The sequence below is a fragment of the Phaenicophaeus curvirostris genome, chromosome 2 (genome assembly GCF_032191515.1).
Source record: "Phaenicophaeus curvirostris isolate KB17595 chromosome 2, BPBGC_Pcur_1.0, whole genome shotgun sequence".
Taxonomy (NCBI): domain Eukaryota; kingdom Metazoa; phylum Chordata; class Aves; order Cuculiformes; family Cuculidae; genus Phaenicophaeus; species Phaenicophaeus curvirostris.
The window spans coordinates 8,806,916-8,834,793 of record NC_091393.1 but is presented as its reverse complement, the minus strand read 5'-3'; the positions used below and the strand labels follow the sequence as shown (position 1 = coordinate 8,834,793).

At 42.2% G+C, this 27,878-nt stretch overlaps 1 protein-coding gene across 2 annotated transcripts; it reads right to left on the bottom strand.

The window, feature by feature from the left end:
* Window positions 1-27,878, bottom strand: LOC138717647 (gamma-aminobutyric acid receptor subunit rho-2). Of its 2 annotated transcripts, XM_069851279.1 has the most exons (9): window positions 27,249-27,878; window positions 21,318-21,424; window positions 13,248-13,315; window positions 10,131-10,354; window positions 6,371-6,453; window positions 4,825-4,965; window positions 4,428-4,580; window positions 2,607-2,803; window positions 1-570 (listed from the first exon to the last, which is right to left on the bottom strand). In XM_069851279.1, the coding sequence occupies exons 1-9, from the start codon at window positions 27,434-27,436 to the stop codon at window positions 262-264; spliced, it is 1,470 nt and encodes a 489-aa protein (XP_069707380.1). In that variant the 5' UTR covers window positions 27,437-27,878; the 3' UTR covers window positions 1-261. The 2 variants fall into 2 exon arrangements, with proteins under 2 accessions (XP_069707380.1, XP_069707381.1); XM_069851280.1 differs by lacking the exon at window positions 4,428-4,580.

The window sequence follows — 27,878 nt, the reverse complement described above, 5'->3', positions numbered from 1 at the left end:
CTGTTTTCAAGTATGAGAAACAACATGTCATCAAGCAAACAGGAGCTGGGGTGTGGGTTGGAAAGCAACCTGCAGAGCAGGTTCCTCCATCATGCCTGCACATGGAGTTGCTCACTGGAGGATGTGTCCTCATCTTTACCTTCCAAAGAAGCAACGTAATAGTCAATTTTCTGCCTTTGCATCCAGAGTAGACTGAAAAAGAGCAACAAGAAAAGAGTTTTGTAAATGTCTTCTGTTTCAGTCACTGCTGTGCCAGCAGGCTTAGCTAAACACAGACCAATATATCAAGTTAAAAAAGATGTAGGTGCCTGGAAATATTAGTCTCGAGTATTTATCAATTGCATGAGTGTTCTGGATGATGCGCAAGCCCATGTGGCCCCTCAGGCCTCTCTTCTTTGATGAATTAGATTCGTTGCTCACAGTTAAGTGTACAACCATCTTTTCTTGTTTTTCTTCCTCTGGGACCATCTGGTTTATTGTATATCCTGCCAGGCTGTTGGCATCAGATTCACTGTAGTTTCCATCCAGCATTATAGTTTTCGAATGAGGTATTCCACATGTACATGGAAACTAGGAACATAAACAAGAAATACAGCTGAATACAGGAAGAACACATCAGCAACAGAACTTACGCCTTTCTATTGAAAGACAGCTTATAGACAGCTGGGGTTTTTTTTGCTGAGATACTGTAAGTTTCTCTTTAAATAAAAGTCACTTTTTAAATTGCTTGAAATACAAAAGGAAGAAACATGGTTTAGCTACACTGCTTGGACAAGCGGCTTCAGAAAAATGCTTTAGCAGACATGAAGACTAAACAAAGTTTTCGTTAGCTAGATCTGTTCAGCCTTGCTGTCATGAGATTCCATATTTTACCGTCCTTGTGTATATAAATCTTCAAGAACAGATGCATTTTTATCTGTGTAAATGGCTTATCCATTACATTTTATGGCAAAAAATTAAAAGGAAAAAATTCTGGTTTCACAGATAGATGTTTTCTTTGTAAATCAGATGTTAAACCAAGGAGAGGTCCTGTTAAAAGGCTAAGGTAAAATCCCGGCTCTGATGAAGTCAATGTCAAAACTTGCATTGACTTCAGCAGCACCAGCAAGCATCCCAGAAGTCTAAAACAACCCAATGAGTACAGGTAAAAATTTGAATAGCAAGGACTGTCTTTTGCTGTTTAAAATTTGAAAGTTTTATGTCCCAACAATATGCATTATGTATTTGTCTGCATTGAAAGTGGACTCCAAAACCTCCTTTCTACTAGGAGTTCCTGCCTCTGATTCCCTGCACACTGCTTTCCTTACTCAATAATGTTTTGTCTCCAGTCCCTTCCTCCACCAGCTTTGATGTATGTTTTTTTCGAACGACTTGTTTTCAAGGATAAGTTCAGCTAAAATAATGTATGCGTACACAGAAGTGTATATATCGTGAATATGTGTATGTGTGTATATATATATATATAAAATGTATATATATATATATAAAATGTATATATGCCTGAATAAGTAACATTCAGGATGCCACTGGGAAACTGCACTTAAAGCTTTTATTTTTCTTCAGACTACTTAACCAACAGATCACATTTTTTACTGAAAACCTGCAAATCAACTTAAGAGTTCTAATCCATGTTCTAGTCATTAATCAAACTATTTGGTCTCAGCAGGTTGTGTGCAGGAGAACATGACAAGTTTGTAGCCCATGTGGTCTACTTGTTAGACCCATCACTCCAAGAATTTTTTGGAGTACTCCATGGGTACAAACCTGAACATTTGTTGGATTTTAATATATATTTTATACTAAGCAGGTGTAAAGCCCCACTCCAAACAAAAAAAAAAAAAGCGACCAAAAACCAACCCCTGCCAAAAAAAAACACAGGAAAGAATTACTCAAGCTCTTTAGCATCAACTGATGACAGGTCTGGGAGATGGTGGGTGGAAGAGAAAGTGGTTAACAGCAGTGAGTTAATTGCTGCAGGACCCAGCAGAGAAAGAAATTGTGAAGATTTACTTTTAAACCCTAGGTCAAATTACAGTTCCCATGGCTTCATGTACATGCAGTGACTGTCATTCCTATGGACAAGGGAGCCTAACATGCTAGAAACTCACCTTCACAGAGTTTTAAATTACACCCTTCTTCACATAGACACATACCCGCAGAAGTATGCTACATAATTTTGCCCTGCAGCAGTTTTGGTCTTTGTCTCCACTAATATATTAAACATTGACAAAGAGCCTCCCTGGGCATGGGAGCTCAGATGACAACAATACTATTAGAGTGTCAGAAATATCTCTGGCCTGAATTTTGCCTGGGTCAACAAACACCAAAATATTCCCATGTACAGTTTGAGAATAAGCATGGGCCGCAGACTATTTGCCACAGGCAGTTCACAGCAGCTACTTTGATTTTGAGGGAAGGTTTTGGTTTAGACATTCCGTGTCTATCAGTCTTGGTCCCAGGCACATTTAATTTCTTAATGTAGACATAACACAGGGCTCTTCTCTCAGGAGCCTAACATATTTCTAATAGATTTTCTGGAGTCTTTCACAGGGGAGCTTCACTGGCTGACAAGACCTACATTTACATTGAGAAATGTCTTTCCTCACCTTCTCCCGGAGCTTCCCCTCCTTCCGCTCTTGCACCGTCGTCAGGTAATTCACTGCTGCATATTCCAGCACCGAGAGGAAGACAAACACAAAACTGACCCACAGGTAAATGTCCACTGCTTTGATGTAGGAAACACGAGGCATAGAGGCGTTCACGCCCGTGATGATCGTAGACATGGTCAGCACAGTGGTTATCCCTGGAGAGAACCAAGACAAATAAATGTTATTGACTGATAAAGTCCATAAGGCTTTTGCATCAAGAAAAACAGAATTTATGCTCTACATGATACTCTAGAAGATGCTAGATCTGAAATAAATTTGTGGTAAGTATCTCTTCTGCCGATGCAGAAGTACTTTTATGCGTATGTGATGGGCTTCGTATTGAGGTGCAATGGAGCAGCCATCATTTTGCTAGGAATAGGATTTAACTCTCTCCTCAACCTGCAGGGTTTTTACACAGTGCTCAGAGTCAGGCTGTTAAGACCAGTGGTGACAAGGACTCCCGTTTCCTAGCTGTGTCAGTCTGTGTTATGGGCACAGACAAAAAGCAACCCAGTATTGACTTTTGGTCACAGCTAAAGATGATTTGATCTAAATCACTGATCTTAAAAGGGACATATAACAATGATAAGATGTTTTCATGAAATAATGCCAAAGAAAGGGTTTGTGTATTTACCTCTAGGAATATTTGTCTGTAGTTCAGGCTGTGGGAAAAAAAACTTTGGACAGTGGTGCGTGCATGTGCATGTGTTTATAAAAATAGATATGTATGTATTTATGTTTATATACATACATATGTGAATATGTATATACATTTATGTATTTAGACAGATATAGATAAAATCCTTCCAAATAGTATATGCTTTGTTTGGGTTGTTATGGAGAGAACAGTATTTGCAAGATCTCAAAGCCACTTAGAGAAAAGAGAGCCATAAAGCATTCATTGCTACTTCAGCCGTTTCAGAACAGTGACCACTGTAAACAAAGCTACTATTGCTCACTTTTCATCAGGGTCCGATTTTTTTTTTAAATAATATCCATTGAACACATTTCTTTCAGTGGAGCAGACTCTTGGCTGCCTCTTCTCATGTGTTTGCTGCAGTGCGTAACTCTCTAAGGGAAACATACTTCTTGGACTAAAATACTGGTTTATGCTGTTGGTATTAGAAGCCTTACAAATTAACGTGAGATTTTTCTTATTCTATTTTTGGCTTGCTCTAAGCTACACTTGGCTCTTTTTATGCTCAGCTGAAAGATTTTCCTTCAGTCCTGACACAGACAAAGCTCCTCCTGATGGGTTTCAGGTGCTCAGAGGGGCAAATTGGTGTGTGCTGGACTTTCAAGCAGCATCTTCTTTGCTTTCCCACTGCCTCAAAATAGAGACCACCCTACCCCAGAAACGCTGGACCCTTAGTGAGAGCTGCCTTCGGGAGAGGAGAAACCCAACCTTCGCCTCACCCAGGGCCTGGTGGCTTTTCATCCTCAACACTGCAGATGAGAGAGGAAAGTCATGTTCCCTTCACTGCTTAGCTGTTGTCTGAAGCTTGATGCCCTCAGTGTTCCCAGGGGCATGCCAGATAACCAACTTTATTTTTAAAAACATAGTCCTTTCTGTCCTGAGCTATGTATAGATCAGGAGGACTGCTTAACAATGAAGGATTTTAGACGAACTGTAAGATTTACATTATGTTAATCACCCAATAAAACAGACGTTTGCTTGCTCACTATCTTTAACCATCAAAATGAAATGTTCCCTTCCCTGCCAAAACCTTCACGTTGAAAGATTTTCACACAGTCATGGTTTGTTGCAGTTGTTCTCACCCAAAGAGACTCTGGCAGGAACTGCTCGGCGATCAATCCAGAAGGACACCCAGGACAACATGACCATGAGGGTGGCAGGGAAGTAGGTTTGGAGCAAGAAGAAGAAGATGTGTCGGTGTAAAGTGAAGTTTATATAGAGGCGATTGTACCAACCTTTGAGAGAGGAGGAAAGCCAGAATCAGTGAGAACAGCCTAAATGGTAAGCACAGAGACATGATTTTTCTTTTGATCTTTTATTTCTAAAGGGTAGTGAAAAGGAGAAACTGGTCTTTTAGGATATCTGTTATCCAGGCCGTGGAGACTACGTTTCAGCGACGTATAATCCCAATAGGTTTCTCGCAAGTAGTTAATACAACATTAGGTTTAGCAATAGCATTAAATCAGAAAAGGCCAATACCTGTGCTGCTGTAGAAAGCCAGCCTTGATGTAGTGTGGAATTTTTGTATCAAAAACTGAGATAAAGAAATCTTTTCATCAGTTTTCAGAGATTCATTCCCATTTTTCCAGTACAGCATCAGATCTTCATCGGTATAAGCATCTTAAAGAAAGAAGAAACATGATGTGATGTGACATTATCTTGGAGTGGAAATAGAACTTAATGGATCCAGTCAAAATTAACAAATACAAAGGCATCTTTGGCAGGAAATAATGCCGCAAAAAAAAGTTTGCTAACAAGAGTGAGTTAAGAAGATATTACCATATGATATACCATGGCAATAACAACAACAACAAAAATACAGATCGTCCTGATTCTGGGAAACATCCCCTTTTTACTCCACGCTGATTAAACGGCAGCTAGAACGGTGCTTTTCTAGGCATCACATATCAAAAATCATAGACAACGTATTGCTAACTCACAAGAATATGTCATGAGTAAAACATCTGAATTTAGAGGAAGGAGGAAATGCAAACACCTCAAACTATTTTAGAATGATAAAAGAAAAAGTCACATGTGTGATTTGAAGCAAAAGTCTAGAAATATTTGAAGATCGTAAATGAAAATCTTAAAGAATTAGTTGCACAAGGTAGTGGGAAAGGGGAACAAAAAAGCAGCAATCAAGATGTCAGTAGGCTTTTCTCAGACTCTTCTCTAAGACGCAGAGTGAAAGGACAAGAAACAAGGGATGTAAGTTGCAGCAAAGGTTTTTTTCCAACCAAGTAAAACGAAAAAACTTTTTCAGGATGAGGGTTGTCAAACATTTGAACACATTACACAGAAAGGTTGTGGAGCCTCCATTACCTTGGAGATGTTAAAAACCCAAGCAGACACAGCCCCAAGCAACCCACTATAAAGCTGTCACTGCTCCGAGCAGAGTATTGGAGCAGACCACAATACCAACATAAATTATTCTGTGGTTTGTGGTGGAAAATCTCAGTTAAATAGCTGGAAGGACCTTGCCACACCCTGATGAAAGTTTATAGAACAGTCACAAAAATTTTACTGTACGTGTCTCTTTATCCACAGAACAACTCCTTCCGAAAGAAGCTGAGACCAGGTTGCATTGTTTGCAGGATCAGGATTATATAATACGTAAACCACAATGGTGATGAGATTTAAAGAAATCAATGATCATTACAACCAATTTTTTATTGTGACACTTGAAAGCACCACATTCCTGTTGAAAACAATGAATAGAGCATAACTTCTGTGACAGATTTCCCATCAGCAAGCTGCTGAGAACCGGTATATGTTGAACATTTCTGCAGGCGGGTTTTTTGAAAGTGCCATCTACTAAAATTCATACAAGAATGTTTCCTTTGCAAATTCCCCTGCCCTGCAGCGTAAAGGCTAGATATACAACATAGTACATCAATAGAAAGACTTTTGGTAACTTTGATGAACTATTTTTTCAGGCTCTAAAACAGATTCTGAAATGTGTCTAGTCTATGTTTGTGCAGCCAGCCATGGAGCATGTCTAGCTAGAAACACGAATAGAACATACAGCTTTCCAGCTCCAGAGAACATGTCTGAGAGTCCAGGGGGAAGCGGCTGAAGTCCATGTTGCACATTGCCGTCACTGTGATCCTAGAAGTCAAAAACAAGAAAGGTTGGTTTCTATGAGGAGCAATGAAGGGAGAACATTTTCACAGATAAATCATTCTGCAGCTTTTAAGGCAGCAGCTGCGCATAATGTTAGCACAAAATCCCCAGGAAAATGCTTATTAATTTTCCAAGCCCAAGCAAGATGAATTGTACACAAGAACTCCAAAGGAAGTTGTAATTTCCATATTAAGGAACTAAAGCACTATCTTGGGCATTACAGTAATACTAAAGTCAGGAAGGATACTTCCACTGTGTTTTATATTCAAATGTTTCCCTACAAGGTAACAGTATAAAATAAACTCACCATTTACCCTGAAAGCTTCCCTTATGCCTAGTTTGATGGAGATTTCCTCATTTTCCCCATTGTTCAGTTCCCTCCATAGTTGCCTCAGCAATGACTTGAGGAACTTGACTATCCTTTTTGTAAGCCACAGAATTCTGTGAGTATGTGTATATATATATATATTATAATACAAAAGCAGTTCATTTCAGTCCTTGATCAAATTCTTTTAATCTAGGGAGTGTGTTTCTGGGGTAAGGGTTGTAAAATGGGTGCAGCTGTTTTTAAACAAGTGAGATTTGCCTCTGTTAAGTTCTTGTCTTAGCTGAAGAGCTGCAGCAATCACAGCTCCAGTTTTAAAATGAGTCCAGTTGTCGGCAACCTTACATAACAATTTTTCCAGTGGGTCAGTGAACTCTTTCTTATGGACAGATTTTCAGTGAAGCTCCAGATTTAGTAGGGGCAAATCAACTGTGAGTCATTGTTTCAGAGATGGATTTATGTTGGCCGTGACCATATTCTAGATTCATTGCAGAACTTTTCTTCTCTTAAAGGGATTGTGATCCAAATCCTGCTCTGACCTACACACTCACCGCCCCTGAAAAGCACACGCTGTTCATTTTGACCGTAAAACTAGAGCAAAATTTGCCCTACGAGCAAATGTAAAGAAGCTTTCTGGGCATATGCTCCATGAGGTATCATGTAGCAATGATCTCTTCTAGTTGTGTGTAGCATTTAAGTATTGTATAACTAAGTCTATTGCTATTTTCTTTCCTTGAGGTCATCTAAACTGTGATACAGCCTGTGGTCATTAACAATTCATTAGTCAGAGGTGGCACAGAAACTCAGCTCATCAATAAGATAATTCTTCAATTAGAGGGTGATGTTCAGGTGGCCTTGAAAGCCCAAGGTCCAAATGAGGAATGAAATGTCCCTCAGCCCAGTGTCAACCCCATGCAGGTTTCTTAACACATCTTAACACATGCATTTTCAGCATCACTGGATACTCATACTTTGTCAGTCAGATTGTGTTCTGAGTGACCTAAACACCACAAGGCCCAAGCAACATGCAGATTTTTTTCTCCTTGGATTTTACATATCCAAGTATCCATTTAAATCTTGTGCAGTCAGCTATGGTTAACTCACATACTTCTTTCTTGTGGGTAACGTTAGAAAGTCACATCACCTCCTCAACAGTTCACAGAAAATTTTGAAAGTAAATAATTCACACGTGGGCAAATGAGCAGACCTGAACAGACCAAATGTTTGCCAATAGAACTACTTGCTCCTTCCTTTTAGTTGCTGAGCACTGCATACAAGTGTCACACCATTGGCTTCAGCACAGAAAAGCAGATTATGAGCAATGGAAACCAATATTCAGTTACACCAAGCAACATCTGCCAAGAAGGTCCCTACTCTCCCACTCTTCTCCCCTCAGTGCTGAACCAAGCTTAAATCAAACCTCTTCCTTTAATCTTCTTTCTCCTTGTTATTTCTCTTGCTATGTGGCACCTTCTTCTTCATCTAGTTCTAATAAAATTGACAGCATCTTCCGGTGCTTAGTTAAGGTGTGGATAATTGGACCTTTCATGCAACAAATGGAGTTATAAATGGGTTCAGAACAGGGAAAGTGTTCCTAAGTTTTAGGTCAAGATGGGATTTTCGTCATTAAGACCAGGCAAAACAAAGTGACCATATGGTACCTACCATCTTTCTTATACCCACACCCACACATTTCTTTGTGGTTTTAATTATTTTTCCAGGGAGTTTTAAAATAAATTCAGCAGAATTATATTTGGACTATGAAACCAGTGAACTTTAGGGCCTCCTGGTGTGGTGAGATTTTGTCCTACTTCAGATAATAACACCTACTAAATAGCCTCTTGAATCAAACTTTATAGAAAACCTTTCAGAGTTTTTGAGAATTATTTTACCATAGCTAAAGTGAAAAAGTTCTAGAAAGATTCTAGAACAGAAATCCTTGGTGACTAAACATTCAAAGGTCAGCTGACTTCTTTGAAGTGCAGATGGAATACATGGAAACTGGAGACATCCTGAGATATCATCAATAAGTGCAAAAAAAAAGGGATTGTAAAGGCAATTTATTGTCTGAAAAGGCAGAAAATGTCTGGAAAATAAAGACTGGTCTGGAAGAACAGAAAACGTCATAAACTGGTGATCACAGGTGAAAAATAGAAATGAACAGCATCTATTGGCTGCTCAAAGTAGTAGCATCCTACACCCTCTTATATCTCTGAGATATAAGGAGGACATTATTTTTATCCCAGATAGAGCTTCTTTCTCTGAGAACTTCCATGCTGCATGTACTTTTCCATTCCTAAACAGGTTGAATTCACTGCATGAACTTTCTACCTTCTCTTTGGTTGTCATTGGAGATGATTGGCTGACTCCAGACTCTGATTGAGGTCCCCATGTGGGTCCCCTTTTGGGGTCACTGCAGTTTGTTGTACCACCCGTGGGATGATTTGGTTCACGTGATGATGTTAATACTTCATACCAGTTTTATACACCCATGCAAGTAATCTATGGTCAGAATGCCTGCTGTTATAATGATGAGCTGCTCCACTAGTAAGTTTGTAGTGATTTGTAACAGTATATATGATAGTAATTTGTAATAGCAATACATATATTCACTTTATTAATCATAGGTATTCTTGCTAGTGGTGATTTTTTGTGGCGGTTTAATTACTAGTGGTGATTTTTGTGGTATTTTTGGTAATCTATAATAAGGTTGAGAAGTTTAGAGGATTAAGTCTCCATGTCCTTGTGTTTTACAGAATCCTACGGACCCACGGTTATGATCTATATACACCCACAAGCTGGGTAACCCTTCAGGTCATGACAGACGTGCCTCAGGATTCTCTCAGCCAACAAACCTGCTAGAAAACCAGGAACTTTAGGGCATGTTTTATACTGGTTTTTCATCTTCATTAAACTTAAATATTTACATCAACACACAAACACCAACCAGAAAAAAAAAAAAAAGTTTTTTTAGACAAGCAGGAAGCAAAATAGGATAATTATAGAGGTCGCCATCTGGTATATCAGCAGCTTCCAGTTTAATCACACACTGACCCCGGGACAAACATTCCCAGTCGTCTAAGCCTCTCCCTCTCCCTGCAAAGAGTTAGAGGAATGCTTTTCCTGTAAGATTATCTTGTTACTGCCCACCACATGGTTTGTCACAGCTTCCTGTGAAGCATTTTGTTCTGGGCATGCTGGAAAGAGGGTTCTGCATGAGCAGTGGGAGTAGCAGGGCTGACAGCAGCAGTCCTGGTGGTCACAAAAGTCACGCTGGGAGCAACATTGATGGCAAAGCCGCGGTGGGTGATCATGAGCAGTGGGGCTGCACTGTTACCTCATGCTGTAGAGGACGTGACCATCAGGGAACACTCGCAGCATGATGTTGTCTGTTGTGGTGTCGTGAATGAAGGACCTTTTGGAGTGCACAAAGAAGACATCGGGGACCCAAATTTTCTTCACCAGCCTGCCATCAAAGGTCATGCTCTTGTTGTTGGTGCTGGGAAACGAGAGACGCTCATCCTTCCAGTAGTGCCTTAAGTAGAGAGTCATAGTGAAATCCTTCACGGAAAAAGGAAAAGAACCAGAGAGAGGTCTGTCAGTGTTCCTCCCTACATACAGAAAATACCAGAAAGAAAATTCACTCCTACCAGGTAGATTAAATTCCTTCCCTCTCAACTCCTGTTTCTTCCCTGGACCAAGGCTCTTTATGAATAGATTTTCCTGACAGAATAATTTCAGCCAAAACAAAACACAAATGCCCAAACAATGTCTTACAGTACCCAGTAATGTTCAGTCCCCAAAGGGTTATATACACGTCCCAAGAGAAGCACTGCCCTGCAGAAAGGATTCTTCAGTCTGGCAAAATTGCCCTGGAGGACTATGGTATTGATAGCATGTTCTAGAGGAAAAACTTTAAAAATTGGTTAAATGGTCAGGCTAAACAATAAGCAATTTATCCTGACGATCACTAAATTGTTGCGAACTGCAACCAAGTGGGGGAACTCTTTTTCCTACTGTAGAAATGCATAAATAAAGTTCTCCTTTAAGCTCCATGAGGGGACGGGAGCTTCAGTCACACAAAGAAAACATCTGTTTGTTGATCCCGACCTGGCAGCTGCTGCTATCAGAGCTGAATCTACTCTCTCAGGCTGACAGATCAAATACACTTGTTTTCTTTATATTCCCAATTAAGTGAGTGGTTATGTGAGCTGCAGCTGCCAAACCCAGGCAGGCAGCACCACAGACTGGGCTCTCTCCCTAATCACTCGACAACTGCTTTCTAAAACCACTACCACCTCGTTTTGCTTTGCCAATAACAAACCATTGCTTAGCCTCACTCTCCATTTCAGAGGGCTGCCCTGGCAACAATCTCGCACTACCAGCAGGTTTTTCATGAATTTGTAGGAGTCTCCCGTGCGCACTCTTGCCTTGCTGCAGGGCTGGCCAGATGTGTGGGCTCCCTCTCTGACCATGGCAGAGCCCTGCTGGAGGGACACGTCCGCTCACCCACCTGCACGTCTCCACCTTGGCAGAGTAGTTCCAGCCTCCATGCCTCCATCACAGAATCATAGAATCATAAAATCTTAGAATAACCAGGTTGGAAGAAACCCACCGGACCATCGAGTCCAACCATTCCTATCAAACACTAAACCATTCCCCTTAGCACCTCGTCCACCCGTGCTCCTCTCCAGGGATACTGTCAACTACTGTTACCTACTGGGCACTGCCCATCCTCTTACAACTACAGTCCCAAATAAACACTTCCAAAGACTGCTGCTACTGACAGGGCTTAGGCTGTAACTTGGCTGGAGAGTCCAACCTCAGGGGCTGGATGTGGAAAGCACATCAGCTTATGCAGAGCCAGCAAAAAGGAGAGCAAGGAAAAGGCATAACTGAGGTTTCTTAGAAGACAGTGCCATTTACACCAAAAGGAAAAAATGGGTCACCATCCCTGGACAGCCCTTCAGCATAAGGAGAACCAGGCAGCCTGGGGCTGCAGCTGCAGATCTCCTCTGAGCAGCTCCATCATGAGAGCACAGGGGGACAGGGCCTGCTGTGGCATCAGTCAGTGGTCAGACATCCCCAACATGGATTGGCCAAGGAGGCCAATGGCATCTTGGCTTGTATCAGAAACAGCGTGACCAGCAGGTCCAGGGAGGTTATTCTCCCTCTGTACTCGGCACTGGTGAGACTGCTGGTGAGCTCCTCGAATCCTGTGTTCAGTTCTGGGCCCCTCACCACAAGAAGGATGTTGAGGCTCTGGAGAGAGTCCAGAGAAGAGCAACAAAGCTGGTGAAGGGGCTGGAGAACAGGCCTTATGAGGAGCGGCTGAGAGAGCTGGGGTTGTTTAGCCTGGAGAAGAGGAGGCTGAGGGGAGACCTCATTGCTCTCTACAACTACCTGAAAGGAGGTTGTGGAGAGGAGGGAGCTGGCCTCTTCTCCCAAGTGACAGGGGACAGGACAAGAGGGAATGGCCTCAAGCTACACCAGGGGAGGTTCAGACTGGATATCAGGAGAAAATTCTTCACAGAAAGGGTCATTGGGCACTGGAACAGGCTGCCCAGGGAGGTGGTTGAGTCACCATCCCTGGAGGGATTTAAAAGATGGGTAGATGAGGTGCTCCGGGACATGGTTTAGTGTTTGATAGGAATGGTTGGACTTGATAATCCAAGAGGTCTTTTCCAACCTGGTGATTCTATGAATCTATGATTACAAACACAAAAGGGGTTGGCACCAAGACTGCCTGCAAGAACAGAGAATGAAGGGCCACACCACTTCCCAGGTGTGGCCCTTTCCCAACCCCACCAGACAGGAGCCCCCTCCTCTCCCACCTTCAGCATCTTTTTCTCTCCAAACAGTCCTCCAACAGTCAACACAGAGGGCAGGCACCACGTGCTGCAAACTTCAAGCCTAAGTGGCAGCTGATGGCAGCTTCTAAATACAAAATCCAACTCATGGACATTTTCTCACGGCATGAGTCAAACGAAGCAGTTTGCAATCAGTGATGGATAAACAGGAGAAGCTCCCGCTCATTTATGTTGCCAACTTAATTTTCTAATGCACCTCCTATAGTTATGGATATAAAATAAATGGGCTCAATGTTTGCTTAAGGAAGAAAACTCTTGCAGTAAGCACGGCTAATGTGAACCTTGCCACGTACCTTCAAACCTTCATATGAAGTTGTTTATATTTTTGGTTGCAACAGATCCATAGCATTGATTATTCTCCTATTTAAGGTCCCTTTTTCCTTCATACTTTAAATCTTTATCTGAAGATACAGAGATAAACCTTTGGTCACCTGGTTTTATCAGGTCCTCAGTTCTGAGTATCAGCCTCTCTGAATTTGCCAGGTGCAAATTTCACCTGACCAATAATTTGAAACACACACGTTTCAAGTGGGAGGGAGGTTTTATGACTAGAAATAATTGAGGTTTAAAAGAGGATTACTTACCATGTCAACCTCAGAAATACTGTCCAAGCTTTCAACTTGCACATCCACCCCAACAGGAATTGCAGGGCCTGTAGAAGAATGAGATTTAGATATGTAAATCACTGTTCTTTCATACCATCTGTATTTAATTAGCATTATAATGTGACAAGCAAAACATTTCTGAACTCAGTGTTACACCTTTCTGTCCATGATTCTTCATGAGGTGGCTGGGGGAAGAGTCGGTGAATAATCATGTAAGGTCCCTTTTGAAGCACTGTATTATCTTCCCCTTGGCATCCATTGCAATGTTGTCACTCTGCCCAGCTAATCCAGAGTTTGGATGAAATATTTGCATATGTTTTTAAAAACTGAGCCATCCCATCATAAATTGAAGGCCTTATGAACAAATTTAGCCCTAAGACCGAGAAGAAGCAACTACAAGCAATGAGCTCTTCGCTGTGGCTTTCTCATTTCTTATCTACAAGACAAGCTACCTTAATCTCTCAAGAGCCCACTGGAATTTTGAATCAAGACTCATTGATGATATTACTAGTTTTACATAGTAGTTTTAAAATTAGCAACCTGAGAATTCACAAAGAGTAAATAAGCAGAAAACACACCATAATAAATGCACCCTTCTCTATTACTAGAAACCCTGTATCAAAATTTCACTGTAGAAGCACACATCAAGCACGACCTACCAAAACAGGTCAGCAGGAACTGCTGAGGAACAGTCAGGTGGATCCACTATTACCTTGAGCCCTCTGTGCGTGGCAGTGCGTGGCACAGGGTGTCCCTGATGCATGTAGCTAGAGCACATCTCCAGCCTGCGTACTCTCAGCGAGACAGATCGTGATGAAGAAGTGGCAGCTCTGAAGACATGTCTCGGACTTGCCCAGCAGAAACGAATTTTCCAAGGACTATAGTGGCCCCCATGAAGGTCTGCAAAGATTTTTAGCACCTAAATTTTGAACTTGATTTGCAGTTGTGTAATATTTAAGAGGCACTACAATCCCTTTGTAGATGCAGACCCATATTTATGCATGCGCGTGATTACCTACAGTAGCACCTCCTTATAGACCGCATCCAAGCTTTGCAAGGCTCAGAGTAAGTCACTTCAGAAAAGCTTCATAGCCTGACACAGCCAATGTCAGGGCAGGCACAAGGCTGCCACCAGCTCTGCCTCTGGCTTTTTCCTCTAGAAAGCATTTGTAGTTAATATTATTCATTGTCACACACAGCTGTTGACATTGCAGTAGTGCCCACGGTGCTGCCATCCCAGACAATCCTGCTGTGGCAGGCTCAGTGCTAACAGAGAAGACACGGTCTCTGCCAGGACAGCTTCACAAATGCAATCAGGTTGTGCCAGAAGAGGAAGGCAGCAGTTGACCACGGTGCTTCCCACTGGGTTCCCTGGGTGCCGAGGGAAATCAACACCCTGAGCCTTGACTCAGGAAATCAACACCCACCAAAGTCTGTTTACTGCAGCAATTTCCATGCTTGACTGAACACAAATCACAGAATTTTGAAAAACCCAATTAAAAACCAAATCCACAAACAGAAGAGCACTGCCAAGTTGTTATTTGTCTATCTCTCCCGTTGCTTCCCTGAGTGCTCTTGAAGATAAAATACTATGTCTACATTCTTTTCTTCTTTTCATGTTCCTGCACCAAACACTCCATCTGGCTCCCAGATAACCAGCAGTTACCTCAGTGCAAGGACAAAGTCTAAGGTTCAGTCTGGAGCTGCTATGAAGCTTTACTAACCCCAAAATAAAGGATGTTCGGCATAAAGCTGGATGGTCTGGAAAGACTGTGGTAGAAGAGACCTGAGGCTGGGTTAGGCGTCTTCTCCATCAGTGAAACTGTTTTTAGTTTTTTTCTTTTCTGCAGTTAATCACAAATACAAGGGACGATTTGAGAGCAGTGAGTATGATAGAGAGAAGGAGATATCATTTGAACTCTGGACTCAAATGTGAAGTTCTCAGAAGAGACAGAATGGAGATGAGACTATAAAACTTACTTTAAGTAGAAATATTTTACCCTGCCTTTCTTGGGCAAAACCAGCAGAAGCAATCATTGCTTTTCTCTTTTCCCTGCTCTTCATTCAGCCTCTTGGGCTGAGGAGATGAGAAAGCACTTGAATGGGAACAAGAGTGTGTTGAGACACCCAGACGCTTTGGAGGAGGCTTGGACAAGAGGTTGGGCAGCGCAGGGAAAAGTGGGTGAGAAGGCAGTGGCACCAGCCCAGATGTTGCTGCCTGGGAGCTAGTGACAAGAATCAAATGATCACCAAGGCCTGCATTAGGCAAAAAGCATAACTGATAATGATAATTTCATATTCACTTGGCCTGTCTTTATCCAAAACTTCTGCTAAGACAGAGTTTTGCACAGGCACTCGACGTAAGCAAAACTGTAAAAGCATGCGGTGACTGAAGCAAAACAGAAGCTTTGTAACAAAATGCCCTCTTTAATCCACAGAAACAAACCCTGGCTTTCCTTCGAGGTCATCTTGGCTACAGCACACACCATTGAATTAAATGGCTGTTGATCAGTCACAAAAAGGTGTCAAGAGATCTTTGGTCTCAATAATCCTTGAAGTCAGTTGGGAGCTGTTAGAGTTTTAATCCTGTCCCTCCGGAAACTAAACTGTTTAACCACTGGGGCTTCAGATGCTTTGCCAAATTCCTCATTTTATGCCATTAGGGGTGAGCAAACAGAAAAGAATCTCTTTATTGAGAAGGAGAAGAGGACAAGAAAGGTGTGAAATCGAAGGAAAAAGAACAGTTGAGATGGTATCTGACACATTGACCAGGTAGACGGAGGATAAGTAACTTAGATTAGAGCATTACATTTTTAAAAAGTCCTCTTTAATCACCTTTCCCTTGTCATAAACAAGACGTTATCAATATTCAACTTTTCTCCAGAAAGAGGAAATACAGAAGGATCACCTTGGAGAATTACAAGCAGGAGAAGACCCGAATACTCTAACACTGGAGAAATTTCAAAGCTCAGGCTCCTCTCTAGGATGTTCACTGCTGGGTGGGAAGCTAAGCAGATTCATGTGAAAGCTCTGGATTGGGCTGAGAAGAGGAAGCTGTGCTCCTTTGCTCAAAGACTGCAGCCCAGCAAAGCTTTTCAGCTTATACTGCAGGGCCTCTGAAAAGTGTCGGCCAAATTCATGGACTTATTCAAAATAAATGTGAGCCCAAGTATTTATAGATCAAGGTCTAGAGGGAAATTATATAATATTCTAATGAAGCATTTTTCAGAAACAGCAAACATGTCAACATCAATCATCTTCATCACTGTCCACAGCAACATGTTGCAGAACACAAATCCTAGTTCAACAGGACTGGTACAATTAGAAAGCAAAACCTGGACTCATAAAAAACTTCATAACTCACAGACTTCCACTTACAACATGGAAATGTATCAATTAATAAACTGCGGTCCTTGTATCTCAGACTCAGCACAGTGGCAGCTTCTATGAAAGCTCAAGATACTCACACAGTCTTCAACAAGTTAGACAATATCAAAACTGGAAATGGAAAGCAGAATATTTTCCTTTTGAAGGAGATATTTGTGTTTGCATGTTGAGAGGGGATTTAAGTGACTTGAAGAGAACTCAAGGCTGATGGGAGAGCTTCTGCTTTCCTGCTTGTGTGGGGCAGCATCCATTAGCCTCACAACTTCTGAGTAGGATTTACATGGGAAATGATACAGCACCCTTGCACCCTCTCTCTGTAAAGGTGCCACCTTCTGAAATTGCATCAGCAGTGTCTTATTCCTGTAAACTGCTGCATGTCAGTGTCTTTGCCTCAAATCAAATGTGGGTACTAAAAGGATACTCAGGGACCAGCCTGTCAAGATGTTTGTGGTTTTATGTCTTTACTTGTTTCTCAAGTTCATAACCCAGTGTCTTGAGAATCAGTGACAAGACTGCTCCCTCGTTTGTCTTTCCCCTGCATTGAACTGCTTAGTTTTGTGACCTGCACTTCAGTGAAAGCCATTATACGTTTGACTTAGGTGCTGCATAGAGAAAAGATCCTGTTCAGGTGACTTTCAGAGAAGATCCACTTTGCATCTGCATTCAGTGGTTTTGCAAGGAGAACACTGCAACCCACAGCCTAGACACAAGTCTCTGTTCTGAGTGGGTTCTGACACTGAGAAGACTTTATGGCTTGTTTCACCTCACAAAAACTCCAGTTTGAATACGAAACTCAGCCCCAGGTTGCATGGGATACCTGGTCTGGAGCTAACTCCTCCAGAAAACCCAGGAGTTTTTCACCAGTCCAGTTCAGGAATGACTTCAGAAGGTGCCCAACATTAAAGCCTGTTGCATCCCAGCATGTCTTGGCACCAAAAACCATCCATTGAGGAGCACAAAAGCTCCTCATCACAAACAGGTACTGGGCAAAGCCATGGTTTTATTTTTCAGTGCTGCAGCAGGCTTTGGAAGATAGGGAATAGCATACTACCGTGAAACTGGAGTCAATTTTCCACTCCAGCTCCAAAACTAAAGCTTTGCAACATCTCATTTAATATTTCTCTTTGGCAGTGATTTCAAAGCCTCTTTGTTTTTCTCTGAGATAGTCTCTTGGTCCCTTCATCTGTCTTTGGAGGAGTGAGGCAGACGTAGGCACTGAGATAAAAATATCTGCATGGAAACGACCAGGCTTGAGACCCCTTTGCTGCCAGATACACTGCGCACACCCGGAGAGGTTTGCAAATGTCCATAAGGCAAGCCACAAGGCAGTCTTCAGTGTTTCTGCACGTGTGTGTATGCGTATAATGATGATGATGATGATAGAATCATAGAATCATAGAATAACCAGGTTGGAAGAGACCCACTGGATCATCGAGTCCAAACATTCCTATCAATCACTAAACCGTGCCCCTCAGCACCTTGTCCACCCGTGCCTTAAACACCTCCAGGGAAGGTGACTCAACCACCTCCCTGGGCAGCCTGTTCCAATGCCCAATGACCCTTTCTGTAAAAAACTTTTTCCTAACGTCCAGCCTAAACCTCCCCTGGCGGAGCTTGAGGCCATTCCCTCTTGTCCTGTCTCCTGTCACTTGGAAGAAGAGGGCAGCACCCTCCTCTCTACAACCTCCTTTCAGGTAGTTATAGAGAGCAATGAGGTCTCCCCTCAGCCTCCTTTTCTCTAGGCTAAACAACCCCATGATGATGATGATGTATATATGTCTAGGACCTCTTAGGTGTGGGCAGCTTTAGGACAGTCACCACCAGAATATGCTCATCACATGCCATAGGACAGCAGAGAACTTCATTTCTCTGTTTCTCATTGAGGGAGAAGCAAGTTTTATTCCAGCCCTTGATCCAAACCCTAAGTAAGTGAACTACTGATGCTTCATTCACCCCACCATTCATCCATCCTGATAAAAATACTGCCTGGAAGGGCAGCAAGGACCAGCTGATGTTAGGCTATTAGGCTATGAAGAAATATAATAAAAGTACAGCGTGGGGTTGTTCCTCAACAAAGAAAATACAGCTATTTTATGTATCAACTAAAGCTGCTTATTCACTGGCTCTATGTAAAATATGAGAGGTCATAGATGAAATGCTTCAAATGGATGTTTAAGGAAGGCAGCAAAACAAACATTTACTTAATCTTTAAATATTAATGTTTGTAAATAATACCTGAACATCTGCTAGCTAGTACAAGGTCGCTGATGTGGAGATAACTTGCTGAGGGTCAAAACAAACACAGTCTATTTTAGCTTATGCAGGCTACTTTGACCATCAGCAAAGCAAAAACCTTTGTCATTTCCACTGTGCCCAAAAGCCTGTCCCTAATGGGCTGAGCGCAGGCAAGACAACCATGCTTATTGGGTTGTTAATAACACAACTTACACAACATTCGCTTGGTCACTTGCTCTTTACAAAGATACCTTTTCTTGAAAAAAACCTTCACCTTTCTCTAATGCTTTTCTTCCATTTCACCTTGCATAACCCAGCCTGTGGTTACAGCTGGGCTGGGCTGGCAGCTCGCTGACTGTCCTTTGCAGACCAGCATGAGTCAGTGTGGCTGCCATAAAGCAGCTACAGACCCCATCCCTCTTCTAGCCTTAAGTTCAATGGTGAAGTTGTAGGCTGCTCCACCAAAAACGGTATTTTGGGACGTAAATACATTTCGGTGAACTCGTTCCACAGAGCATGGTGTCTGCTTCTCAGAGTCCAGCTTTCTGCTAGGAAAGATGAAGCATGCTAAAACAACAACCCATCTTCATGTGTGCCGGGCCATTTGCAACCTCCTTTCTCCCTCAAAAGACACCATTCAATCCAGTGGCACAAATCAGTGGAGTGTTGATCCCTGTGTTGGAAGTTTAAGGTCATGCTGGATGGAGCTTTGAGTAATATGACCTCATGAAAGGTGTCTCTGCCCATGGCAGGGGGGTTGGAACTGGCTGATCTTCAAAGGTCCCTTCTGATCCAAACCACTCTGTGATTCTGTGACAAAGAGCTGCTCTGCTGGGCAAACCATGTGGGATGGCACAAGATCACCAGTATCCATGACAGATCAGCGGGCCAACAAAGCAAGGCAGAGGACATCCAGCCAACAACATCTCTTATCCAGGCTTTACAGACACTGCCTGCTCTCATGATTTACATTGTAAGGGACACTCAAGAAGAACACAAGAACGGAAAAAGATGCTTAAAAAGTCAAGTAAAGAAAACCAAGACCAGTAAATAAACAAACAAATGGGAGATTGAGCCAACGAGGTGGCTGGCTGGGCAATTCTGACAATGACAATCTCCTCCTGGAGCCAAGAGGATTTAGATCAGTCCATGAAACCAACCTCACAGCTCCCTGGTCTTTTCATCTTTCAGAGGCCAAGTTTCTTCCCAAATCCACCTTCCTGAAAGGTTCACCTTCCAAAAGAAGCAACCTGGCAGGAAGGGAAATACCAGCAATAAGGTATAATCTGCCTTTCCCCAACCAGAATGTGGAGCACCAGAATCATTGTCAAGAAGATCCCCTTCTGGAGCAGGCAAAGGGCGGGAGAGTAACTTATCCAGTGACACTTTTACAGGCTATTCAAAAAGGAGCAGGCGTGCCCAGTGCCTCCAGGTCCAGTTTCCCCACTTCAGCCCTGAGCCTCAGCTGTGTGCCTGGGTTTGTTAGATGGGCTGGCACCAACACCAGGGAGATTAAGGGCAGTTTAAGACGAAATATTCAACACTAGAAAGAGCAGATCAAGTTTACCACTGATTATTAAGAGTTACCTCTAATGGGCAGGCTGGATGGCAACATGGTAACAAATTACAGTGGGTGGAAATGAAAAGCACTGGTGACATTTTTAACTTGGAGAAATAGCAATTGTGAGCCTGAGGACAGCGCTGTGCTGTCAGATCAGCACATCTGCTTTGCTGGGTGAGAAACATCTTTCCAGCCACAGCAGGAATGGGTAGGTCAGAGAAGCTCTGTTCTATAGACTACACATAAAATATAAAATACCTGTGTGTCTCCTGCACAGGGAGATTTTTGCAGTTTATTCTAGAAGGCAAATTGACAAAGAATGCAGTATTAGTCCAAAAGCTGTAGAAAGCTCTAGAGGGGCTTGGTCAGTGATCTAAACAGGAGAGATTTTTCTATGCTGGCACATTTTTTATTCAGGTACTCTCTTACCTCTGCAGTAGAAAGCCTTGAAAGGTCAGGCAAGAACATTCCTGTAACTAGGTACGGTGGAAGACAGAAGTGAAAGTGATGGAGGCCTCCTCTCTTGCTTTTTTGGTTGTTCTAGAGAGTTTGAAGTAAAATTTTGTCTGGACAAAAAATATTCCATTTTCTTCTAGCAAGGATGGGTTCTGAGCTACCTAATGAGTCCTGAACTTGGCGAAGAAGTGTGGGAGTTGTACAGAGCACAGAGGACTATGAGGTGAGGATGAGCCCTCTCCAAATTGCCTCAAATACCTCCTGAGATGACCCAGATCCTTTCCCTTCATGCTGGCTCATCTAGCCAGAAGCTTTTATTTTGCTGTATTTTTTAATTAGATGACTTAGTGGATAATTAGATGATTTTTAATTAGATGAGCATGAAATCAAGGGAACCATTTTATTCTCACCTCCAAAAGCCGGCCGCATGGTGAAGTCATGGTCATCAACCCTGAGAAGCTGCTCCGTCTTTCCTTTCCTATTTTTGGTCAAGTCATGATTCTTCTTATAGATGTGACTGCAAAAGACAGTGACAGCAACAGCATTGGTCTGATGTCTCTGCAGCGCACAGGGCCCTCTGGCTGGAGCTGACTTCTACCAGCACCACCTGGGAGCCCCAGGAGCAGGGTTTGGCCAGATACCCCAGCAACCTCATCAACAGAAAGCTCTTTTCGATGGTGGACACACAAAGTCATATGCTATTCTGAGACTTTCCATCTGCTCCATGAACACCAGTTCAGTACCAGTAGTTATGCAGACAGGTGGCTTGCTTTGTCTTCTGACTTTAAACAATGACAAAACCACACATTTCCCTCCACAGCAGCAGGAAAAGAAGGGTTTCGTCTAAAGAAATCAGCAAGATCTGCAACCCTTCAGTATTCTGAATATTAAGGGAGGAACAAGTCTTACTTTTTGTTTGAGAGATTATGTGATAACAGCAGAACAAGAATGAAAACAAGCCCCTGAGGAAAGTGTGTGGAAGTCGCTAAAATTGCATAAGGGGATAACTAAACAGCAGACAGACAGATACTGCATGCACTTCTGGGAGAAAATCTGGATTGGTACCCCTGGCTGTTCCCCAGTGCTGCAGGAAAGAGGACTCGGACCATTAAGGCTCCTCAATCCCTTTGCTCTGGGCACAAGACCTGACAAAGTTGTAAATATTGCTGCAATTAGCTGTTTGTCAGTAACTTCCTAGTATTATTATTACTACTACTACTACTATCATCATCATCATCATCATCATCATCATCATCATCATCATTATCATTATTATCATTATTGTATTTAATACTATCATAATATCACAAATACATTATAGTATCATTATTAATAATAACTATAATAATAATTATGATTATAATAATAATTAGAAAGAGCTTTATACAAAAGGATATGGATGCATTTGTTGATGTGGGAGAAATATTACTGACAGTAAAGAATGAAAAACCTTGTAGAAAAAATAAGAGGACTGCTCTAATGGATACAAAAATGAGGGTGAATTACACTTAAAACCTTGGTCAGGAATTCAGAGCTTATAAAACAATTACCGCACGGTAGAAATGGTTGTGCTTAAGGGTCATACAAAGTATGATGAGTATGAGCAGAGGGAGTCTAAATCAGAAACCGTAAGTTTCCTCTTAAAGCATCCAATTCAGAAAAGAAATTATAGAACCTAAGGGGGGGGTCGAGAGCTGCTGCTAATATTGAAAAGCTATTTTCCTTAATAAGATGGTTAGAAGGAAAAAACAGAATTTAAAAAATTGTATCAAATGGGTGTTTTGAAGAAATACAAGCCCTTGTGCTCCAGGGCACATCCTACACAGGAAAATTTGGAGCCCCCTCATCTCTCTTTGGGCTCCTGTTTAAATTGGGATGTTGGAGCATCTCTCTCCCTGCTGGCTGTAATAAAGAGGAGTTGGAGCAAGTGCACTCCCAACACGGCTGCATTGATGCTAACTAAAAGCAGAGGAATAAACCCAACCCATTAAGAGAATGGTTGGATAAAATGTTTAGCTTTTAACTAGTAGCTGTAGGGGGAGGTTGCATTTCTTTGCAAAGGTTAGGGCTACTAACAGAGCACTCCACAATCCGCAGCGCGGCCTCTGCTCCTGAGAAGTTGGAAGTGGAGAAGAACTATCTTACTGCATCTGCTTGACTTTAACCCTCAGAGAAAGGCCTAAGTACTAGTGAATGTTCAACTAAATCTCCTAGCTCAAAGAATGGGGAAAAAAAACAAATTAAAAACCTAATAAAACTTTGGATTGCATCCTGTACAAGGAAATAGCATGGAAAATTATGATGGTATTACAATTCCATCTTGTAAATCGATGGCACAGCCTAACTGAAACAACAAGCTCTGATCAATTAATTTAAAAATCATCTAACAGCAAATAGCACACAAGAGAGCTTCTAAGAATGAGTCTGCAGCTGCAGAGGCTTCAGAGGGCTGGTTGGGGACACTAACACTGCCTTAGAAAAAAAACAGGGGTTTTCTTTGGGTACTTCCTGAGCCAGGAGTTGCATTTAACAGCCACAATTTGATCATCAGTTCAGGCCCAGTCCTTCAGGTACATGATGGATGATTCAGAATTTACAGACAGAGGTCTGTCATTTAATTTTTAATCAGTTTAATCCATTTAAAAAGATTTTGCATAGATTTAATTTTAACGACAAGCAGTCTACGCAGCCTTTGAAATGTATAACTACTTTTGTCAATTTAATCCAAAAGCAAGACCAAGTTTTTTTTGAAAAAAGTCCATTCTTTATGACAGCATATGACTTCAGTTAGACCGATACCTTCCGATCCTCAGTGGCAGGTATCCCATGCCACCCTCCCCACCATCTGGCATAGGAAGGTCTCATTCTCCGCAGCAAACGTGAATGATGCTGCTAGCGCCTTTGCAGAGCTGAAGGATGCAGTGAACCCTCCCCTGCCCGTCGGGCGCCTTTACTGACAATCTGATCACTGGTATCTCATAAATCCTCCCTGATGTACTTAGGGTCTGTAGCACTTCCGATCATATGGTTGTCAGGGTTTCTTTCAGCTTTAGAGTCTCAACACGCTCAGTGCTCACCAGCCTGCATGCATTCAGCGCTCTCTCCAGCCTTGCCATTTCACTACTGAAGTAGTAGAGATTCCTGTTCTTTAAAAGTTTTTACTGCATTTACATGATAGTGCTATAGTGGAGAACTCTGAGAACTTGCAAGAGACTGGGGTAAGGTATGGTAGAAGACGACTACTCATACTTACAAAAAATGTCTTCTCTGATTCGCTTTAAAACATTAAAGAAAAACTTAGCAGCTCTGCGAGACGGAAAGCAAGGGATGGCTGTGTTAAGGGGATGTCTCCTTAAGTGGAAACAAGGTGGTTTGAATCTGCTCTTGCTGTGGATAAAGAGAGAGCGCTGAATGCATGCAGGCTGATGAACGTTGAGCGTGTTGAGACTCTAAAGATCTCATGGTCTACATGGACAACTACATCATAACTACGAAGTCAGAAGGGACAATTCTAGCAACAGCATAGAAGCCGTAGTGGCAAACATGAAGATCCAGAGCACACAGCCAAGATAAGGAATTAGGTTTGCTTCTCAGATCTGCTGTTGCCTGCATGTGCGTCTCCCTGTTCTTGTCTCCCATGGCTATTTGGCTCTGCTGTGATTCTGCAGTGTTGGTGAAAAAATCTCGGGAGAAATGCCTGGAGAAGAGAAGGCTCCGAGGAGATCTTATAACAACCTTCCAGTACCTGGAAGGAGCCTACAAGAAAGCTGGAGAGGGACTATTCATAAAGGTTTGTGGTGATAGGACAAGGGGGAATGGGTATAAACTGGAGAGGGGCAGATTTAGACTAGATGTTAAGAAGAATTTCTTCGCTATGAGAGTGGTGAGACACTGGCACAGGTTGCCAAGGGAAGCGGTGGATGCCCCATTCCTGGAGGTTTTTAAGGCCAGGATGGAGCCTTGGGTAACCTGATCTAGTGGGATGTCCCTGTCCATGGCTGGGGGGTTGGAACTAAATGATCTTTAAGGTCCCTTCCAACCCTAACTATTCTATGACTCTATGAAATCAGACCTTGAAGGATCAGAGGCTGTGCAACACCCTGGACCTGAACCCCAGGTGAGCAACACATCTGTAAATAAATGGTTATCAACATTTTAACCACAGACCACTTACAAATATCGCATTTCTTGAGAAACCACCGTACAGCTGAGAGGATCAGTAGGGGCTGGGAAGTAGCACAGGCCAGACGACATGTCTGCAGCACCTGATTTGAAGTTAGGGGGAAAAACATGTAGCCCTGCAAAGCAAGCGAGGGAGCACACCTGCCAACAGCAGCCATTTCAGCAGGGATCAGCCAGTGTACCACTGCCTGAAAACCAGTCCATGCACTGAGCCTGGTGCTGCCGTGCCCTCCCCAGTGATCTGCTTCTGCCTTTGGGTCCCAGCCCAAGGCTGGCCAGTAGCATGTCCTGCAAATTACATCCCTACTGGTATATTCCAAATCACTGACCACTTCCGAAGACCTTGAGCTTGAGCTCAAGTCCCCTTGAGCGGGACATCTTGAGCTGAGAGAAGCTCAAAGTTAGATTTCTTTCAGAAGTGCATTTCTGCTGGTTGATGCGTGAGGCTTCTGCACAACCGTTAGGAGAGAGGAATAAGCAGATCGGAGCCAGAGTGTGTCTGCCTGTTCAGTGCAGAGGCCATTGGAATCACAGCATTCACAGGCACAGCTGAGATGCCAAAGGCCGCCTGAGCCCAGGACAATGTGTACAGAGCAATAAACATTACCAGAAGCATTATCAGCAGTTTTTATAGAGCGATAAATATCAACAAAAGCACTACTTCTCAGAGTTTATTTTCTGTTTGGAAATTCTGTCCAGATGGATAGTCTGCGAGGACTGTCGACATCTCTTTGTGATCCCGGAGATGCAGCCACTGCAGAGCTACTGAATAATACCCCAAACTATTTCCAAGCCAGTGTTGGAGATGCCAATAGCACTCGCTTGGCACTTGGTACAAAATATTCGAACAACTTCTAACCCAGCGCACAGCACTACTTTTGTGCAAAGTCATGTTTAAGAGAAGGACTTATACTATTTTGTAACTTTAAAGTAGATGACCTCTACTACGTGTGAATGGTTTGCAAGAAAATGCTACTGTTAAATTCCTGCATTTTCCAAAACACAGATTTGGAAAAAAAAATCAGAGTTAAATGAAAGTTCTCATTCGATATGGGGGATTCTGTGCCAATCAGTAGCAAAACTTCAGTTGGCTTTCAGATTTCAGGATCAGGCCCCAGCTGCTTCAGCTTTATAACTTTTATGTCACTGGAAGCATATGTTACTGTATTTTGTCAGTAAGTAGCATAAATCTGAGAGCATAGTAGGTATTCTTTGCTTTCAATTATTTCACAGCATGTCTTCGTATAATGCTCAAGTAACAACACTCCCTATAAAAGCACTGAGTATTAAACCAAAAACCCCAACAAAATAAATGAAAAGATGAAGGTTTACAGCCATAGCGAAGCCATTTAATAAGATGGATTAACCCAATTTTATTTTTGAGCCCTTTGAACAATGAACAGTCTTGTAAGATATAATTGTCACTGGATGACATAACCACAAAAAAGGATAACATACTTTGGACTGTCTGACAGGTTTGGAAGATTATCTTTTCTAATGTAAACCTCTGGTCAAATCTCAGCAACAGTAAATCTAATAAACTTCACTAAGACCTTTAACTCTTTCTTGTGCCTTTGCTTGACTCTAAAATATGTATTTTTTTTAAGTGTCCATGTCTTTCTTCAAAATATTTTTAAATGTTACAATCCCCGGGTAACTTCCAGGAATTTATTTGTTATTAATTAGTACAACACGTTCTAACTAACAGTCCTGCTTCAAATTGTTAGAGAGTAACATGCAATTTCAAGTGAACATAAGCAGCACAGACACCCCAGCAAGCAGCATAACTAACCTGCTCTTGAAACAGCGCTGAAACAATATGTAGATTTGCATGTCGCTATTAAACTGCAGCTTCTCTGAATTCTCTCTGTAATTCACATAGAGGGCTAAGAATATTTTTAACACAATCCATGCTGCAGTGGCCAACGTCTCTGCAAAATCTGCCTCGTTCAGAGTTAAAATTAATGTTAGTATTAAACACGTCCGTTTACAGTTGAAACTGATTGTACTATCAGAGTCCATTATACAAACATTATCCATAAAGCTCTTTGCACATACGATTTACACAAAGACAGTGAGAAGGCAGATTTTTACGTCTACGCAGTAATGTATTTATAAGACTCAAGGAATAGAAACATATGTGTCTTGATAACCCTTACCTTGCCCTCTGCACCTCCAGCTGGCTTGTCCACCTCCTCCTCCTGTGCTTCCTGCTCTCCACAAGAAGAACTAAGCAAAAGATTAATAAAAAGAGTTTCGCAAAATAAGGCATGTTGCTGGAAATAGGAATCGGGCACTCTGCACTCCAGTAACCTCCTGTAGTACAAGTCCCCCCGGGTTTAAACATTGAATCAACTCTAATTCTGGCGTCGCGTGCTTCTCGGTCATCAGTGATAGAAATGATGCTTTCCCGATGCTATGTTTTCCCCAGGCTTTCAGGGGCTTCTCACTCAAAGCTTTTCCCTCATCACTGCTTAATGATTGGCCATTATTCATGAAGTTTGCCTCACCAAACATATCCACTGGGTCCTAAAGGATATTTGCTAAAGCTATTATATAAAAACCCGCAATTCTGCATGCCAGCTTTTTGCTCAATCCCCTAATCTCAGGACAGTGCTATCCTCCTGCCAGACTGTGTAAAACCGGGCTGTCCCTTTTCATTAGGCTTTCCAGATTTTCTGTTCCTTCTCATGGCATCTTTTTCATCTGGAAACCACCTGTGCTATGTTTCAGACATGTCCATCACTGTAAAATGTACATTCTTTGATGGTTTTACAGCAGTTGAAATA

What these genes read in the sequence shown, in the direction of transcription:
- LOC138717647 (XM_069851279.1), bottom strand. Translation starts at nt 27,436, where the DNA reads ATGTTTAAACCCGGGGGGACTTGTACTACAGGAGGTTACTGGAGTGCA. An exon ending in CACGTCCTCTACAGCATGAG is followed by an intron (nt 6,454 to 10,130) that starts GTAACAGTGCAG and finishes TTTGACTTCTAG; the next exon opens with GATCACAGTGACGGCAATGT. An exon ending in TTCTCTGGAGCTGGAAAGCT is followed by an intron (nt 4,966 to 6,370) that starts GTATGTTCTATT and finishes TCTTTCTTTAAG; the next exon opens with ATGCTTATACCGATGAAGAT.